Source organism: Schistocerca serialis, chromosome 6 (assembly GCF_023864345.2).
Source record: "Schistocerca serialis cubense isolate TAMUIC-IGC-003099 chromosome 6, iqSchSeri2.2, whole genome shotgun sequence".
Classification (NCBI taxonomy): Eukaryota; Metazoa; Arthropoda; class Insecta; order Orthoptera; family Acrididae; genus Schistocerca; species Schistocerca serialis.
The window spans coordinates 310,976,869-310,996,279 of NC_064643.1; the positions used below are offsets into that span (position 1 = coordinate 310,976,869).

General features: G+C 43.3%; 2 protein-coding genes across 2 annotated transcripts in view; one reads left to right on the top strand and one right to left on the bottom strand.

Annotated features, from left to right (window-relative positions):
- LOC126484841 (uncharacterized) overlaps positions 1-19,411 on the bottom strand; it is an 87,620-nt gene that overhangs the window by 47,949 nt on the left and 20,260 nt on the right. The gene's annotated exons all lie outside the window — the stretch shown is intronic.
- Positions 4,326-7,478, top strand: LOC126484015 (ejaculatory bulb-specific protein 3-like). Its single transcript, XM_050107339.1, has 2 exons — positions 4,326-4,559; positions 7,152-7,478. Exons 1-2 carry the CDS (start codon positions 4,364-4,366, stop codon positions 7,340-7,342), a joined length of 387 nt encoding a protein of 128 aa, XP_049963296.1. The 5' UTR covers positions 4,326-4,363; the 3' UTR covers positions 7,343-7,478.

The window sequence follows — 19,411 nt, forward strand, 5'->3', positions numbered from 1 at the left end:
CACATTATACGCGCTACGTGACTCTGATAAATGCTCGCAACGTGGCGGATTCTGTGACGTGTTGGTGACTGAAATAGTTTTCAACTCTGTTACTGTAACACTTTCGTCAATTTGGTTGATCTGTCGTGCAAATTTCTCGTCAACTTCCGTATTCGGAGTGTGTGAAACTTCCACTGACTCTAAATTAACTTCGTCGCGAATCTGTACTGCGTTTTTAGGGCATTGTTCAGTGACTGCATTAATTTCGTGTATCTGTGTTTCGTTTGCTGAACATTGTTCAGTGACTGCATTAATGTCATCTTTATGTGATTCTGTTGTGTCTACACGTGTGCTACTTAATTCTTGTGCAACAGTGCCAACTTCTTCATTACTGTTATTAGCACAAGCCTTAGTATCCTCACGTAATTGTTCTTTACTGTCTTGACATTGCACGGTAACAGCTGTAATTTGCTCACTAACTTGTTTGTTCTGTTCTTTAAGGTCGTCTTGTTTTTCGCTTGTGAGTTCGAAACTTTTATCAATTGCTTCGCTAAGTTGTTTGAAATGGTTGTCTAATTTTTTATTTAAGTGTTGTTTGAGTTTTTCGTTATCTTGTTTGTTATCTACACTCTGTTGTTCGACCTGTTCATTAAGTTGTCTGAAATTTTCATCAATTTTATTAAATTTTTTGTCCTGTTCACTAAGTTGTTGTTTGAGATCTTCAAGTTGTTGTTGTAGCAATCTTGCCATAATTTGTTCCAAGTCAAAATTAGCATTTCTATTCTCTGTGCTGTTTAGTGATGTACCTGTAATTGTCACGTTTTGTGTGACCATTTGGTCATTCTGTAATTTACAAAAACGTTTGTCACTCGAGTGTACATTGTCAGTCACTATTTCGGAATTAAATGAATCCGTCGTATTTTCAGTACACTGTCCATTTTCGTTAGACAAATTTGTCTGTATGTTACTTGAATTTTCCAAAACGGGTGTGTTATGCTGGGCAGCGCTCATTACAATAGAGCTCCCCGCGTCATCAATTGTCGTCAAATTAACCGAGGAGACAATTGAGTTCGTTTGTTCATCAGTAGGATAATAATCATCATTAGAGCTTGGAACGCACTGATTGTCGGTGAACGCAGGATTGTCATCATTACACTGCGTGTCACAATTATTATCGGTCACGTTGTTTGAGTCGGTGATTTCATTCATAATACCTCGCGATACACTATTCACAGTCTTTCGCGGCATTTTTACAATAGTAACAAATATTCACAAAACAAATAAGCACAAATACAAAAAGGCAACAAACAAATACAACAGAGCAACGAATTGCCGTTGACCTGTAGAAAGAAAGTCACAATATTAGTAAAAGCGTTGCACCAAATCCTAATTATATCTAAGCAAATAAGAGCAGATATCTGACTGTTGTTCAAAAGACTCTCAACGAAATTCGATCCTGGCAGGGTCGCCAAGTGTAACCTTCCCACAAAAATTTTACATGGCGCTCAGCTAATAATGTAAATTAACTGTAACTAATTTATGCAATAATCGCCCCAATAATAATTTTCATTTCAAAGCAATTTTTTTACAAAAAAAACCATTTAATTGAACCAATGATTTCCTTCCATTTCCCTTAAAGTAAAGTTTCAGTTAAATTTCAAAAAAAAAAAAGAAAATATTATTTGCAATGCATTTCCTCCAAGCCGTGGCCAACAATAAGAGCAGAAATTTGACATGTAGTTATACTGAGGTAAGAAATTAATCATGATTTTCTTTGCACAGGGCCAAAGACCGATATTTCGGTTTAATTGAGTTATCATTATCACTGAAGTTTCATTAGCATTAAATTGTCTCTCATTATTTTCGTGAGAGTTTACACCTTGAGTCAGATTGCGATTCTCATTTTTATTGTCATTAAATTTAATTGCTAGGGAGGTTACGCTGGGTTCCATTTCTATTAAATATTGTCTTTTTAAATTTTTGTGGGGAGGTTACACTTGCTCTCTGGTCAAAGATTTTATCATGCCTCACCATCGCTGCTACGTTACATACGTGTTTCAGATGAAGCACGACTTGACAGAGCCCACACAGCAGAAGAAACTATGCAAAAGTTGGTTATGCAAAGGAAGCAGAGAAAGAGATCACTGCCGGAAGACAAGGAACAGAAGGAGGGTTATGGGTACGGACTGCATTAGTGGCCAGAGGTAAGGCAATACTGTTAAAACTGAAATAAAATCTTTAAAATGAGATTTGCTATAAATTGATTTTTTGAGATATAATGTGCCTTTCTTCAGGCGCTATAAAAGCTAACGTCCTGAAATTTGACACAGTCCTTGAAAATCACTTACTTAATAATACTGTACAGCAATTTTTCTTTGTGTTCTGTGTGGTTGGAAGGGTTCTCCTTTACTTTATAGGGTTACGTAAAAGTGAAAAGTTAATTTGATTGTAACTAGAGCTTCAAAAAAATCTGTTGCACATGTTTTACCAGCCTTTTACGCTTAAGTAAGCTGTAAAGTTACAGCTTTAGTACTTGGTTAGATTATGAGAAAAGGTACATGACATGTACCTTGCTAAATAGACATTCAAATCCTCATATAATGCACGTCCATGAACATTATCAAACAAAAATTGCAGAATATATCGTGTACTATGCTCTACATAATATTCTCCTCACGTTTTGCTTATTGACTGTAGTTCTGTAAGTGTTGTCGATGTTTAAATGTCATTATGTATTTTGGCCTACACCTGCCCTTCAAGCACATCGCCCTCTAAACGCATCGTCAATGTCACGAAAGTGTGAAAGTTAAAGGCACAATGTCCGCATAAGAAGCATTAACCATAGAATCACAATAAAGGAGGATAATTATTCATTCACAACTGGTATGGATATTCAATACAAGAAATGTATTCGCAGTTGCGAATATGGACAACCATCAGCCATATAATGGATTGACGACAACGAACATTTGTGTCGGACCGGGGCTAGAACCCGGAATTCCCGCTTATCGCGAGCTGTCACGTTACCATTTGGTAACACGAGCTCAATTCATGGCCAGAAGCTAACTTCCATTTGTCGTCAACTATGTTCCTACACCCTTTACTAATACATCCATTACGTATATTCCCGTACAGCGGTGACATTTTACTTGAAAGTCGCTTTCCCGGTGTCGGCGGATAAATACGATATTGCAGTGCCTGTGTTATTCCGAATTACCAAGCAAAGTTCCTTCGGACATGCGATTTTCAAGTAAAATGTCTCCCCTGTACGGGAATATATACAGGGTGTAAATTTTAAGTTGACAAACCAGAATAATTCGAAAAATAAGCTTCACATGAAAAAATGTGTAGAATCCAGAGTTGATTATTTGACCAAAAAATTGATTTTTTCCGCAGATTCGGATGTTTGGGTCAACATTTATAAAACTCTAAATCCTCTCTCTCAAATCCCACCCCATGGCGAGAGAAGGAGAGTTCTAGTTTTACCGAATCAAAATTTATGAAGTAAATAAGTATTTTCCATTTATCCGTAACCATTTTCCACGCAAAAATGTGTACATGGATTTTCTTGAATTACAGCGCCAACTACCAAGAATCAAAGCAATTGCTTAAGACAAAATGTACGTAGTTTTTTATGTACAATATGATTCTGCCATAAAAAATGAGGGTTCCCATTTGAATTTTTAAAGTTGTCTCCCGCCCCACGCCCATGGGGATGAGGTGGTGGGCTAATTTTAGCACCAGCAGATGTCCCCCTCGAAAATAATCAACTTTGGATTCTACACATTTTTTCGTGTGAAGCTTATTTTTCGAGTTATTCTGGTTTGTCAACTTAAAATTTACACCCTGTATAATGGATGAATGAGTACAAGTTGTAGACGCCTGGTTGACTACATATGGAAGTTTGGTTCTGACCATGCCTCGTGCTCGGATAGCCTAATGGTAACGCGACAGTTCGCGATAAGTGGGAAATCCGGCTTCGAGTACCGGCCCAGCACAAATTTTCATTGCCGTCATTACATTATACAGCTGACGGTTGTCCATATCCGCAGCTGAGAATACATTTCTTACATTTCATAAAGGCTGCAGTAGCCGCAGCGCCTCTTCCTTGGGAACTTTGCATCGTAATTCGGAATGACACAGGCATCGTAATATCGTACCGATATGGATATTAGCTACGTAAAACTCACGTGAGAGTAAAACAATTACCTGTAAAGTGAAATGGAAAAACACGCCAGGCTTGGGAAGCAAAAACGCCTCCCGGGACGTCAATGACGTCAGCAGCCGCGTGGTGGGGGACCCTGCTTGCTGTATATATACTCGCTGGAGGAGAGTGTCCGCATCAGCAGTGAACCCCGCACCGCAGACTCACCTCCCAGCAGACATGAAGGCTGCCCTGGTACTGGTCGCGGCGTTAGCCGTCATTGTGGTCGCCGCCGCGGAGGAGAAGTACACCACCAAGTACGACAACGTCAACCTGGACGAGATCCTCGCCAACGACCGCCTGCTCAACAAGTACGTCCAGTGCTTGATGGAGGACGACGAATCCAACTGCACCGCCGATGGCAAGGAGCTCAAGAGTAAGTTGCCTGGTTCTCGCTAGAACCTTCCCTACTATTCATTATTTTATAGCCTCAGAAAATACATATATCCGCTAAAAGCCTTTCTCTATGGAAGTTATTGTGGGTGAAGTTCTAATACTAACCAGTTTCAATGTAAAACTGGAGCTAGATCAGTATTTAAATCGATACTATGCACGTGGCGGAAGGAGCTTCAGTACCACTATAACTTCCTCCTTTCACGTTCTGTTTACACTAGGTGTCAGACGAGGGGCACTCGATGACACTCCGCAAGGGCTCGAACTGGTGTCATTGAACCGCCACGTTCATTTTATCACGTCTATACATTGCGTTATTGTTCGCCTTTTAGGTTTTTATTTCCTTCTCTGAGGCACATCGCGTCTCTCGAGGTGTCTGTTACTGAGGTTTATTGAGCAGATCAGTTACTTTCTAAGTAAACAAAAACATGACAACTCATGCTGAACCTCCTTTTTTAACCCCGTCTGGTAAGGAACGGGGCTGCCGAACAATACTCAGCCTCGGTCGTCTGTCGTATGCTTATATCTTCGTGGATGAACTACATCTCGCTAGGGTTCTTCCAACGAAACGCAGTCTGTCGCCTGTCGTTCTTACAACTCGTCTGATATGATCGTTCTACTTCTGGTCGCTCAGGACAGATGCTCCGAGACTTTTCCGGTTTTTAGTGATTTGTCATTGTTACTATAACCAAACAGTATTGGACTTTCGCGCCTACTTCTCCGCACTGCGTTAATTTATGCACTGTCAGTGCTGCACCAAGCGTCGGTCCTCTACAGATCTTCCTGTGTTTTGCTGCAGTTTCTTGGCGTCACAAGTTTCCTACATACAACAGCACTATTTGTAAAAATCCTCACGTTCCGTCCAATTTTATCGAAGAGATATACAGAGTAATGAGGAGCACTACTGCACTCCTCCATTACTACACGCCAAAGCTCGTTTCACATCTTTATATTTCCGCCCGTGCTGAAGTCTAACTTAGCTTCTCAGTTCAATTACCATACAGCAGAGGTAAAAGACGAAAAGATGTTTAAGGGCATTTGCTAGGAAAGATGTCTGTGGAAATTATTTACACACATTGTTACAATGTGACGTGTAACAAGGCGCCAAAAAGTAAATAGTCTGTAGCTAGATGAGGAAGAAGCAATAAAAATTTGTTGCAACTCCTAGCAGAAATTTCTCAGTCCTCTAGATTTGGTGCATAGGGAGAAATGAGACAACCGTTAAGGATCGATAGATATGGGGAACTGTCATGTATTAGACGACAGTCTGGTAACTAAATTAAAGAAGAAATAAATTAGTTTTTCACTGTGTGCAAACAGAAGGTGAAAGTAGAGAGGAAGCAGTATCACAGAGATTACTGTCATACTGAAAGCAGCTTCAGTGTTGGATTTTTATCAGCGATATTACAGGCGGTTGAGCTTGTAAATGATGTCCTAGCTTTCGTGCGCTAATACCATAATCGCAGTGTTAAGCCTCAGTGGCAAATTTAATCCTGTCCAGTGTACAGTATAGAATAACTTTGGTATCAGTAGCAATTACACTGCTGCAATATAAATATTTTCATCTAGTTTCAGAAATATACAGTCTGTAAAGCTCTTAGAGATAGTCAGCGGTTCTCATAGAGTAGATGATAGCGCACGGTACTGCCCATCCTTTGGCTCGGGCTCCACCTCGCTCCCATCCATGTCCAGTTTCTTGTATCGCGCCCTTATTTGGTTTTAGAAAACCATACGAAGAGCACGTGTGACGACACCGTCTCTGGCGAGTCACTTGAATTTTGCGCGCCCAGCACCCTAACTAGCTAACTTCCATGCTACTGAACTCTGAAACAGTACAGCGTATCCCATTTTTGCTTAACAACTATTTCTCAGTACAAAGTAACCCGCAACACCCATGCAGCTTTTCAGACGGTTTCTGGCCACCTTGTATATCACTGTAGTTCAATAATAAAAATCTATACAACGAAAGAATGAAATACGATTGATACATACCACAGTAAATATCACAGTAGATAATGGTGTTTTTTGTTATGTTACAATTACTCCATATCATTCTAATTTCTCAACTAAAAGGACTGAAATATTATGAGCCCAATAGGTAGAAAATAAGTCTGCTGCAATTTAAACACGTTTTATGGGATACCCTTTATAAATCGTTGTTAGAATTTCACAATCATAATTGGACTCCTTGACTTCGTAACTCATTAATTCTTGTTTATATGCTATCTACAATATGGGATATGATCAATATTATTACTTAATCTAAGCTTGTGTTGTGCTCATGTGTGCACTTGTTTACTGAGCAACGGACATCAGTACCTTGGAAGTTTGCAAGGAGATGATAACCGACTTTTAGTTCACGTTATGCCTTTCAGATGTCAAGTTCCTAAAACAAAGCGATCATTACTTAAGAATTAAGGAACGATAGTAGTTTCCACAACGATCTGTAATAGTAGCAGTCTTCTAAGCAAACTCTGAGCACAAAGAATTTTATTCACTGACGGGTATTCCAGGCTGTGCTTCACACGTGATGTGGCGCAGGTTTACTAATACTCGTACGTTTTTCTGCTTGCAGAAGACATCCCTGACGCCCTGAGCAACGAGTGCGCCAAGTGCAACGAGAAGCAGAAGGAGGGCACCAAGAAGGTGCTGAAGCACCTCATCAACCACAAGCCCGACGTCTGGGCGCAGCTCAAGGCCAAGTACGACCCCGACGGCACCTACAGCAAGAAGTACGAGGACAAGGAGAAGGAGCTCCACGAATAAAGGCTGCACTCCCGCGTCTCTGCTGTATAAATGTTCTGTCGAAATAAACTATGTTCTGTAACTACCTGCATTGTCTTTCAAAATGTAAATTTGTTATCAGAATATAAATTATATTGATATTTAAAAAACCGTTTAAGCAACGTCATTCATTTTTGAAAGCCCTCGTTGATTGCTGGGTGGTATCTCATTGAACCACTACAACTTTTTAGTTATATGACTACACCAATTACACAGTTTTCATCAACGGTACAATTATTGTCATCCTAAGCAAATGCTTTTAAGATACAATTTCTCTATAAATTTAGTTAATGTGTGAAACTACGTGGATGCACGACATAGACTTTTTTTTCAAATTGGAAAGATTCGTTATCATAAATTTTGAAGATAAGTTTAGAGGCAAGCACATTATATCCCTAATACTGTATCTTTGACTTTAGAGTTTATATGTGACAGTAGATATTTCAGGTTTAGTATAAATAGCAGGATAATGCATCTTATGTCACAACTGGAATTTGGAAACGCCTACATATCTTATAAGAAATTCTTACCACCTGCCTCTACCAAAATGAAATCACCTAATTCACATTTCTCACTTAGAACTTTTTTAGCAACAGTAAGTAAAACAGGGAAAAAGAGGGCTAAACAGTTGCTTCTACAAATGCTTTGTATTTAAATACAAAGATTTATTACATGTATCATATCTGCTTCTATAAACACTATGTGTTCATAAACAAAGATACACACGTATTTTATATCTCCTTGAGTTCGTTCTGATACATTCTATTCCAGCGAAAACTGTTTAGCCAATAGTTTTATAATAGTAAGCAGTTTAATGCAGACTTATTTCGTTGATCCTGTTCATTGTATCGGATGCTATCGTTTCATCTCTCAGTAAGGGACCAATAGGTGGTTGATGACTGACGTTAATAATTCCGTAAAATAGCCTGGAAAGGGCGATTTTGAGAGAAGCACAGCCGCTGAAATGGAGGACAGGTGCATTACAGTTATTAACAATTACATGGCTGGGTAAGAAGGGGGCAGCATGGCTGACAATATTATCGCAATGAAGAGCTTGAAACGGTGATTCCAATGCATTTTACTATCGTAGGCCTTTTCGTGGTCACTGAACACGAAAATTATGTGATCCTGGTTATTCACCCAGTGGATCTTGGAAGTGTGAGGTGATGGAATGATCACTGCATATTATTTCAGGCATATGCGCCAATACTTAACATAAATGGTGTTGGTTTGATGTTTAGTGACACGCTGGTGACTATAGTTTCGATGACTCTACCAAACACCGAAATAAGATAAAATTTGTGGTTAGTGAAATGTTAAGTCAGTGGAGGTTCACAGTCTAAAAGAACTAGAGTATATCTTCTGAAGTTTCAGGACACAGTTCGTAAAATCATAACACCATAATGGCTCTGAGCACTATGGGACTTAAATGCTGTGGTCATCAGTCCCTTAGAACTTAGAACTACTTAAACCTTACTAACCTAAGGACATCACACACATCGACGCCCGAGGCAGGATTCGAACCTGCGACCGTAGCGGTCGCGCGGTTCCAAACTGTAGGGTCTAGAACCGATCGGCCACTCCGGCCGGCATAACACCATAAGAATGTCGCAAAGCGCAGGAAAACCTTCAGAGAATCGGCACTTGGTGTAGTGTTTGCCTGTTGACTCAAAATGAACTACTTTAAGGTAGAATGTCACTTTCTTGTTTGATTACTCGATTGCCGAGAAACCGCTGCAAACATAACCATTAAATACCACGGAGTATGCTCTTTAATGAAGAATGAACGCATAAAACTAATCCTAGAAAAGGCACGTGCTACTCTGAGATGCTTTTGGAGAATAGTCAATAATTATGGTCCACCAAGGAGGAAGCCAACAATACTAATTTGGCCGACACCTGAGTATTGCTACACAGACTAGGAACTTGTCAGGTCGAGTTGATACAAAAAATAGAGAAGAACCAAAGTAAAGCAGTCGATTAGTCACAGATTCCTTTAGTAAATGCGAAAGCAATAAGGAACCACACATCCAACGGCAATGGAAGATGTTAGAGGACCGACATGCATGAAGAAATGGTTTCCTGTTAAAATTCTGAAAACGTAATGACCCTACAGATCAAAATACAGCTTAGCACAAAAAAACGACGTTTCACGAAGGAATTATCCGGATGGGACAGATATCGGCATGTGTGATGTAATAGTACATACAAACAAATGATTAAAATTTCAGAAAAATTGAACGATTTATTCTCACAAACAAAGTCAATAAAGCGTTGGTCCATCTTTTAGCCTTACGCAAGCAATGTCTGGGTTTGCCATTGATAGAGTTGCTGGATGTCCTCCTGAGGGATAGCGTGCCAAAAACTGTGCAAATGGCGCCTTCGATAGTCAGAATCCCGAGATGGTTAGTGCGATATAACCACAATGCTCCAAACGGTCTCAGTTTAGGAGAGATCCGGAGACCTTGCTGACCAAGGTAGGGTTTGGCAAGCATGGAGACCAGCAGTAGGAACTTGGGCAAGCATTATCTTGCAGAAATTTAAGCCCAAGATGACTTGCAGCTAAGGTCAACAAAACGGGGCGTAGAATATCGACGACCTCCCACTTTGCTGTAATTGTGGTGTCACCGCCAGACACCACACTTGCTAGGTGGTGGCCTTTAAGTCGGCCGCGGTCCGTTAGTGTACGTCGGACCCGCGTGTCACCACTATCAGTGATTGCAGACCGAGCGCCGCCACACGGCAGGTCTAGAGAGACTTCCTAGCACTCGCCTCAATTGTACAACCAACTTTGCTAGTGATGGTTCACTGACAAAATACGCTCTCATTTGCCGAGACGATAGTTAGCATAGCCTTCAGCTACGTCATTTGCTACGACCTAGCTAGACGCCATGTTCAGTTACTACTGATATTGTGAATAATGTACCGTCAAGAGCGACGTTCACCATTAATGGATTAAGTTAGGTATTCCACCAGCTACGTCCGTTTTTTCTAAATTCTAATTTCCTTGTCCTGTTCCAGACCTCACGCAAGCCTGCGTGAGCTAAAACGCTTGCCTTTCGGCTTCCTCTAGTAACATGGTGTTGGCTCTCCTGCCAACCACAACATTGGCGACGAGGCAATACCACGTTCTTAACTATACTGCCCTGATTTACTTGTGTAATGGCTTCGCCATCATCTCCAGATGTACTGTCCGAATTTTATCGCTTACAGAATAAACAGACGCAGGCCTTACTGGATGCCCTTGGACAGCTCGTCCAGGGTCAACGTGCGATGCAAAACGATGCGGCAGCCGCCGCTCAACCGCTAAGGCAGCCACAACACGCAGTTGCACCAATTTTTCGTCCTTTTGATGCTGCACTGGAAAGCTGGGCGGAGTGGTCACGCCAATTTGGATTCCATCTCGCCGCCTACAGAATTCAAGGTAACGAGCGGCAGCCGTTTTTGTTGTCTTCGATCGGCGTACAAACGTACCGTATGATAGTCAAATTATTTCCCCGACGCGACGTAGCAACTCTGTCCTACGACGAAATTTTGTCTGCATTAGATGCATATTTCAAAGACTCAGTCAATGTAGTTGCCAAACGGTATACCTTCTTTCGTACAAAATGTATGGCAGGTCAGACTAAGCGGGAGTGGGTTGCAACCTTGCAAGGCCTTACTAGGGATTGTGCTTTTGAGTGTCACTGTGGACTCCCTTATTCAGATACTATGGTACGTGATGCAATTGCACAGAACGTTTCTGATGTTCGTATAAGGGAACAGATTTTGAAACTAGTCATTCCCCCCTTCAACAAGTGATGGACATATTGGATCGGCAGGACACACTTGACTTTGCTCAGGAATCATTTGCAACTTCGCCACCCGTGTGTCAGGTTAAACGGCCCGCCAGGCGAGCTGCACGGAACAGTAAACAGCCCTTGCACCCCGCCGCGCTGCTGCCGCCAGGCTCTCAGCCACGTGTACCGCGCCGGCAAGCAAATGCAGTGCTAAAATCATGCCGGCGGTGTGCTACTAGACATTCGCGTGAGAATTGTCCGTCACGCCAAGCTATTTGCTTTTACTGTAATAAAAAAGGACATGTCCAACGTGTTTGCCAGAAAAATCTCAGATCAGAAACTCAAAATCATTCCAGGCCCTTTGCTTCACACCGGAATCGGAATCGAACCAAGGATACTCAGGCTCGTGAAACTTTGCCCGTGGAAATTCATATAGTCCATTCCACTCCACCCAGTGCCACTCTCTCTAACAGTGACTGTGTTCGTCCCACAAATAGTGTGCATCGACATCGCCGGAACTCCTGTCAAGTTGCAAGTGATTTTGTACCAGTGTCAGTTCACGTTGCATGAGACAGTCGCTCTTGTCATCAGCAGGACAATAAACTTTTTGTGGACTTGGACATTAACGACAAAGTGATACCATACCAGCTCGATACCGGGGCTGCAGTTTCACTGATCCATCAAGGCACTTACAAACTGCTGGGCACACCTCCGTTGCGTGCCGCAACTGTTAACTAGCTATTCAGCTCAAGACATCCCTTTGTTAGGACAGTGCAGCCTTCTTGCAACATACAAGGGACAAACAAAACTTGTGTCATTTTACGTCCTTCGTTCTTCTTCTGCAGTGAACTTGTTTGGTTTCGATTTATTTCAGTTGTTTAACTTGTCTATAGTAAATCAGGTCCTATCAGTGAACCAGACTGTGCCTTCCGACAGTGTTTCTCGTCTATGTGACGAATTTGCAGACATTTTTGCACCGGGCCTCGGTTGCGCTAAGAACTATAAAGAACATTTGGAACTGAAAGTAAACGAGCAACCGAAATTTTTCAGAGCGCGCAATGTTCCCCACACATTGCGTGATGAGGTCGCAAAAACATAACACGATTTGGAATCACAAGGTGTAATTGAACGTGTGCAGGCTTCTCTCTGGGCATCACCCTTGGTAATTTTGCCAAAACCTTCGGGAAAATTGAGACTTTGTGTGGACTTCAAGGCAACAGTGAATCCACAACTAGTGACTGCAACTTTTCCTTTCCCCGCCCGGAAGATCTTTTTGACAAACTGTGCCCGGCTAAATATTTTTCGAAGTTGGACCTAGCAGATGCGTACTTGCAATTACTGGTGGACGAAGAATTCCAGCGCGTTTTGGTGGTTAACACGCATCTGGGTTTGTATCGATTCAGACGAATGCCATTCAGGTGTGCATCCGCCCCTGAATTGTTTCAGCAATATCTACAAATTGTTTGTGTGTCGGTTCCTACTGCAGTAACCTATCTGGACGATATAGTGATCTCCGGACAGACGGAAGAAGAACATTTAGCCAATCTCAGAACATTATTTCAGGTCTTGCGACAAAATGGTCTTCGCTTGCGGAAGGACAAATGTGTGTTTTTTGCTCGTGACTTACCCTATCTGGGCCATGTACTCAATGCCCAAGGCATACATCCCAGTCCAGAGCACCTCCGTGCCATACAAGACTTGCCTTCGCCGCAGAATTTGAAGCAGCTGCAGACTGTGGTGGGAAAAATAAATTACTATAACAATTATGTCCCACACGCCTCTTCCATTTCAGCTCCACTTCATCGCTTGCGCCGTAAAGGTGTTCTGTTCGTCTGGACGACGGAATGCTAACGCACCTTTCGCCAGTTGAAATCGGCGTTGCTTTCCAATACTCGCCTTACGCCATTCGATCCCCAGAAGCCCCTTTTGTTGATGGTGGATGCATCGGATTTCGGGATCGGTTCTGTGCTTGCGCGCAAAGATGGTTCGCACGATCGCCCTATTGCCTTTGCGTCCAAATTGCTCTAGTCTGCGCGAAGAAATTATTCACAGATCGAGAAAGAAGCATTTGCTCTCGTATTTGGTGTTACAAAGTTTCATGATTTCTTGTATGGTCGTCACTTTACCATCATCACAGACCACAAACCTTTGACATCGCTTTTTCATCCGACCAAGCCTGTACCTCCACATACAGCGCAGAAATTCATTCGCTGGTCTATTTTCCTCTCGCAGTACCGCTACGATATCTAGTCTCGGTCCACTGCTAAGCACGGAAACGCCGATGCGTTGTCCCGTTTGCCTGTTGCTGAGGATAGAGCATTCGATTCCTCCGAACTTGCTTGCATGTTCATTGATTCGGAAACCGATGACGTGGTCGAATCGTTTCCGATTGATTTTCGTCGTGTAGCTACAGCCACAGCTGCCGACCCTGTCCTTGCTACCGTTCTGCGTTTTGTTGCTACGCAATGGCCCTTGTCAAAGTCACGGATCGGGGATCCGTTGGTTCGCCGATTTTTTGCTCACCAGGAGAGACTTTTTGTACGACGTGGTGTTTTGCTGTTGCGTTCAGATAATGATCAGTCCAGGGTAGTGGTACCACGTTCGTTACAGCTTCTCCACCAAGGACATTGGGGTATAGTAAGAACGAAACAACTTGCTCGTCAGCACTGTACTTGGTCCGGAATCGATGCCGCGATTACGAATATGTGCTCTTCTTGCATGGTGTGTGCCGCACAACAATCAGCACCACCGCGGAAATTCTTTGCATGGCCAAAAGCCACTTCCCCTTGGCAACGCTTACACATCGATTTTGCTGGTCCATTATGGAATGCTCGATGGTTGGTTGAGGTAGATTCATTCAGTAATTTTCCTTTTGTTGTCCGGATGTCTTCCACGACGTCATCTGCCACCATCCAAGCGTTATCTGCTATCTTTTGCATTGAAGGTCTTCCACAGACTATTGTTTCCGACAATGGTCCACAATTCATGTCCGCAGAATTTCAGTCATTCTGCTAGGCCAATGGTATTCAACATCTGACGTCCGCGCCGTTTTCGCCACAGTCAAACGGTGCCGCTGAACGATTGGTCAGGACTTTCAAGTCACAGATGTTGAAGTTGAAAGAATCGCATTCTCGGGAGGACGCGTTATTGCTCTTTTTGTCCTCGTATCGCTCTCAGCCCCGAGATGGTCGCTCGCCGGCTGAGTTGCTCCAGGGTCGCCCTCGTCTTTGCTACATCCGCCGCATCAGGTTCCTGTGCAGCGGCAGACACCTGCTTTTGCCCCAGGCGACTTGTCTACTACCGCCACTATCGACGTTCACGGCGTTGGCTCGAAGGGCGCTTTCTTCGCTGCCTCGGCCGCGCTATGTATCTGGTTTTGGGGGCTTCTGGCGAGGTGCGTCGGCATCTCAATCAGCTGCGCCTCTGTAGTCGCACGAGATCTGCCGCTCCCCGTCTGCTTTCAGCGACGGTGCCGTCCGGTCAGCACCCTGGGGACCTATCTACTGGCTCGCCTCGGCCCCAGATGTTACCGACGCTGCCTTACATTTTGCAACATGGCGACGAGCCGCCGCCGCCGACCCCGCCGCAGCCTGTTCTCCCGCCGGCGACACCCGCAGTGGACGCGTCGCTGCAACCGCCGGGCGCCTCCCTGGGTCACGCGCCGCCGATCGCTTCCCGTGACCAGTTGTCCTCCGACGTGGCACTCTTGCCCGCTCCGGACCATATGTAGTCTTCGCCCGTCGGGTGCCCCAGCCCGATGGAGATCGACCCATCGGCCCCTCCTGTCTCTCTGCGAGCGCATACACCGCATGTTGGCGTGCACCCTGGAGCAAGTTTTCAGGCGTTTCCTAGCTCCCCGCGGTCCGAATGGCAGGGTGCGGGTGACACAGCCTCGCCTGTTGTTAGGCTCCCCACCTCGTCGCATACGTCAACATGGGGTCCTCCCCACGGCGGGCGGAAGCCTTATGCCACAACCGTACGCCGATTTGCGAGGGAGGAATGTGGTGTCACCGCCAGACACCACACTTGCTAGGTGGTAGCCTTTAAATCGGCCGCGGTCCGTTAGTATACGTCGGACCCGCGTGTCGCCCCTATCAGTGATTGCAGACCGAGCGCTGCCACACGGCAGGTCTAGAGAGACTTCCTATAACTGCCCCAGTTGTACAACCGACTTTGCTAGCGATGGTTCACTGACAAAATACGCTCTCATTTGCCGAGACGATAGTTAGCATAGCCTTCAGGTACGTCATTTGCTACGACCTAGCAAGGCGCCATTACCAGTTACTATTGATACTGTAAATCATGTACCGTCAAGAGCGACGTTCATCATTAATGGATTAAAGTTAAGTATTCCACCCGCCACGTCCGTTTTTTCTAAAGTCTAATTTCCTTGTCCTGTTCCAGACCTCACGCCAGCCTGCGTGAGCTAAAACGCGTGCCTTTCGGCTTCCTCTAGTAACCCGGTGTTGGCTCTCCTGCCAACCACAACAGTAATGTTGCCGCGGATGGCTACCAAATGGGTCTTGCTATGAAAAGAAATGACACCCCAGACAATCACCCCTGGTTGTCGGCCGGTATGCCAGACGACAGCTAGGGTGGTGTTCCACAACTGTCTAGGGCGTCTCCAGACATGCCTTCGGCCTGGAATCTCGTTGAGTGGAGTAGAACTGTCTTTAGTGATGAGTGCCGCTTCGAATTAAGCCCCGATGACCAGCGAGAACGCGTCTAGAGAATCCCAGGACAGCGATGGGATACCGAAGTGGCTGTGGCTCACGATACTGCACGATAGCAAGTAGTGGTGGTATGCGCTGCCATTTCTTTTCATACCAGGATCCCTTTGGTTGTCAAACGCGGCAGCCTTACAGTACAGCGGTACGTCGACGGTATTCTACACCCCGTTCTGTTGCCCTTCATAGCCAGCCATCCTGGGCTTACATTTCAGCAGGAGGGAGTTTCTAGGAGGGAGTTTCTACTGTTTGTCTTCGTGCTTGCCAAACCCTACCTTGGCCAGCAAGGTCGCCGAATCTATCCCCAGTTGAGAACGATTGGGGCATTATGATTACGGCCCTCAAACCAGCTCGAGATTTTGTCGATATAACACATCACTTGGACAGAATTTGGTACGATATCCCTCAGAACGACATCCGACTAGTCTATCAATCAATGCCAAGCCGAATAACTGCATGCATAATTGCCAAAGGTGGACCAACGCTTTGACTTCCTCAGTTTGTGAAGTTCTTTCTCTTGAATAAATCATCCACGTTTTCTGAAGTTGTAATTATTTGTTTTTCTGCACATTTCTTTCAGGATCTAGATTCGAGCTTATAAAGAGACTTACCAAAACTCGTTCTACCCTCGCTAATTCTACGTCTGGTACACGAAAGCGGGGAAGCAACATTGGTACCTTCCGCTACACACCGTAAGGTGGAATGTGGAGTATATAAGTAGGTGTAGAGGTATAAGTTCTTGGCGTGTGTTTACCGCCATAGGACATATAGTAGAGATTCACGAAGAAAAATTAATGTTTATGGATGAAAAGTGAGGCAGATCGATAGGCTTATAGTGAGAAAGCAGTGAAGCACCTCTTCAGCCCGCAATATGTGCCATTGCTGCTAAGATTGCGTCGGCCTTCCCTTCCGAATGGTTATCTTACAGTTCTTGTTGATAGGAAGTCCTAACATTTTCTTAACAGCCAATTGTTAATATCTGGCACGAATTAAGAGGACCCGTTGTGAAACAACTCTGCGGCGCACCTATAGAAGGAATAATTTCTCAGTATAGGCCAATCATCATCCGCTTTATTCGTCTGCAATGATCTAGTCTTTGAAACGTAACCCTTATTCCTATTTCAGTTTTAAATGTATCGATAAGTATTGCGACATAGTAGATAGTTGGCCGTGTCTTATGCCCGTTGACCTGCGTTCACATGAATAGAACAGTTTCCCAAGAGTCGTCGTTTTAGGTAAAGCAGGGTCATGTAGTCAGAATGAATTTTACTCGTGCCATACCTGAACTCGAAATGAAATATTAGAATCTTTTCCGATCAAATCGTTGCATTAGGTGCAAATTTTCTCATCTCCACACCTAACGATACGGACAACATCTTTTACATAATCTCTTCTTTGTATCCTTTCCTATTTCTATTGTCCATTTGTACTTCCAATGCCAAAATAACTATTACTGAGCATCGTAGCACATGATCCAGTAATCTCTCCTTTCTTCTCACAATGGATTCTGACAGGTTTTCTGCACTTATTTCTTTCAAGTAGTCTGCTTAATCCAAAATTTTAAATTTCACTCTGTACTTCTACATTAGTAGGATACCAGGCCGGTTTCCGTTCAACGAACGCTGATGTCAGCACATTCCGCTGATTAGATAAAAGGACACCATTGTTGGGTTACACACTTGCGCACCTTGCTTCCGTAACCCCTTTCCCCCTGAGAATCACCGGCAACTGATTAAGGGAAAACACCCAGGCAGTTGTGTCACGCGAGATAAAAATGACGGAAATCCCCTACCCCCCTTCCACCTCATACTCTTCCCTAACATCTTTTATAACCAGTTCATCTATGCGCTGGTCTCTTCGTATACGTACGAAACGAGCGTTACTATACTTTCTACTAGCTAGTTTTAGCTACTTTGTAAGCTCACTCAACTACACACAACTCGTATCCGAAACACATGCGCTTAGATCATCGTAAATAGGATAACAGTTAGGATTTTTTCTATGTTAGCGAATACGACACCCAAATATTCTAGTACAAAAACTTTATTAATTTCAACATTTACGTTCACACACAGGAAACAACCATTTCTTTATGTTTGTTTGGTGTAGTTTTAATAACATCTAGCTTAATTTTTAATATATAATTTAAATCTACGGTGGACTCTGCTAATTCTTTCTCCGTCCACTAACTTGACAGGCACAAAGATGTTATGTTGCCGAATTCCAATATGTATCTAGTTTTTTCCCTATAACTGTTTTACAGCTTTAACATTTATTTCGGATCCTTCCTGCAAATTTTCTAGCCGAGAGCGCTGGGGGAGTTTAACGTTACCTCTTATCTTCTGCATAACACAATGGTTATAACACTCTATGTCTTCCTAGGTGTACACCACGATCTCTTCTACGGCACAATCTTTCGCACTTCCCATGTAGAATTTTAAGTTTACAGCTTTCGCAAACGAATTAACATTAAATTTTGTTGTTATGTTACTTTTAAGCTCTGCAGACGGTTGTTCTATTGCGAGGTGCACAACATCCAATATTACTATCATTTTTAAGCAGATTCGGGTGGGAATGGAGCTTTGTAAACAGATTTCTTCGTATGTCCTTGAATGTAGCCACACACTGTATTTAAACCAATATGTAAACCTCGCTTGAACATCTGCATTTTCTTTTTCCAATAGAAGTAGATGTATGGAACTATTTAATATCAATGGACGACTTCTGTATGGAAGGAGACGTCCAGGGGAATATCAATGTGATCATAGACAACGATACGACAGTTTAATTGGATTGTTTGAAGTGGATGACCTCTAATTTTAGAGTAAAGATCTATAATAAACTTATATGTCAGATCACAAGCCCAACCAACCATTCATCACAAGACCAGGCGTGAACAAAGTTATCGGTAATCACCCTATAGAATTTTTAAAGTGCCCAGACATGCGAATACAAGAAACTTTTACGTCCTCCTTGGCTGAAAAACATGGTATTGCTAGACTGGAGGCTACAATATAAAACTACAGAATAGATCATGTGTTTGATCTTGCGTGACACTGTTTAAGTGTTCTAAATTCTAACAAACACTATTTACATAGTGCTGCGTTGTGCTGTGTGCCACTCACATCCATGTGGTGCCAGATAACTAATATCTTAGAGAACAGCTGCAGTAAAGTGTGTAACAACGTTTTGAGGTTTGTCTGTTGTGGTAATAAGCAAACCCGAAAATTGACTGGTGTATTGCAGTCTGGAACCGCAAAACCGCTACGGTCGCAGGTTCGAATACTGCCTCGGGCATGGATGTTTGTGATGTCCTTAGGTTAGTTAGGTTTAACTAGTTCTAAGTTCTAGGGGACTAATGACCTCAGCAGTTGAGTCCCATAGTGCTCAGAGCCATTTTTTTGACTGGTGTACAAACAAACCTACCAGACATTCTAGACCGAGAAAAGATTATAAACTCTTTTCTGTCTGCATTCGGTCTTAATTATCTGCCAGTAAAAAACGTGGAGGTTTTTGATACTTACTCCAACAAAGAAGATATAAGT

Excerpts from the sequence above, each read along its gene's own strand:
- LOC126484015 (XM_050107339.1), top strand. The coding sequence starts at position 4,364 with ATGAAGGCTGCCCTGGTACTGGTCGCGGCGTTAGCCGTCATTGTGGTC. Across the intron at positions 4,560-7,151 it reads CGATGGCAAGGAGCTCAAGA|AAGACATCCCTGACGCCCTG; the intron begins GTAAGTTGCCTG and ends TTCTGCTTGCAG.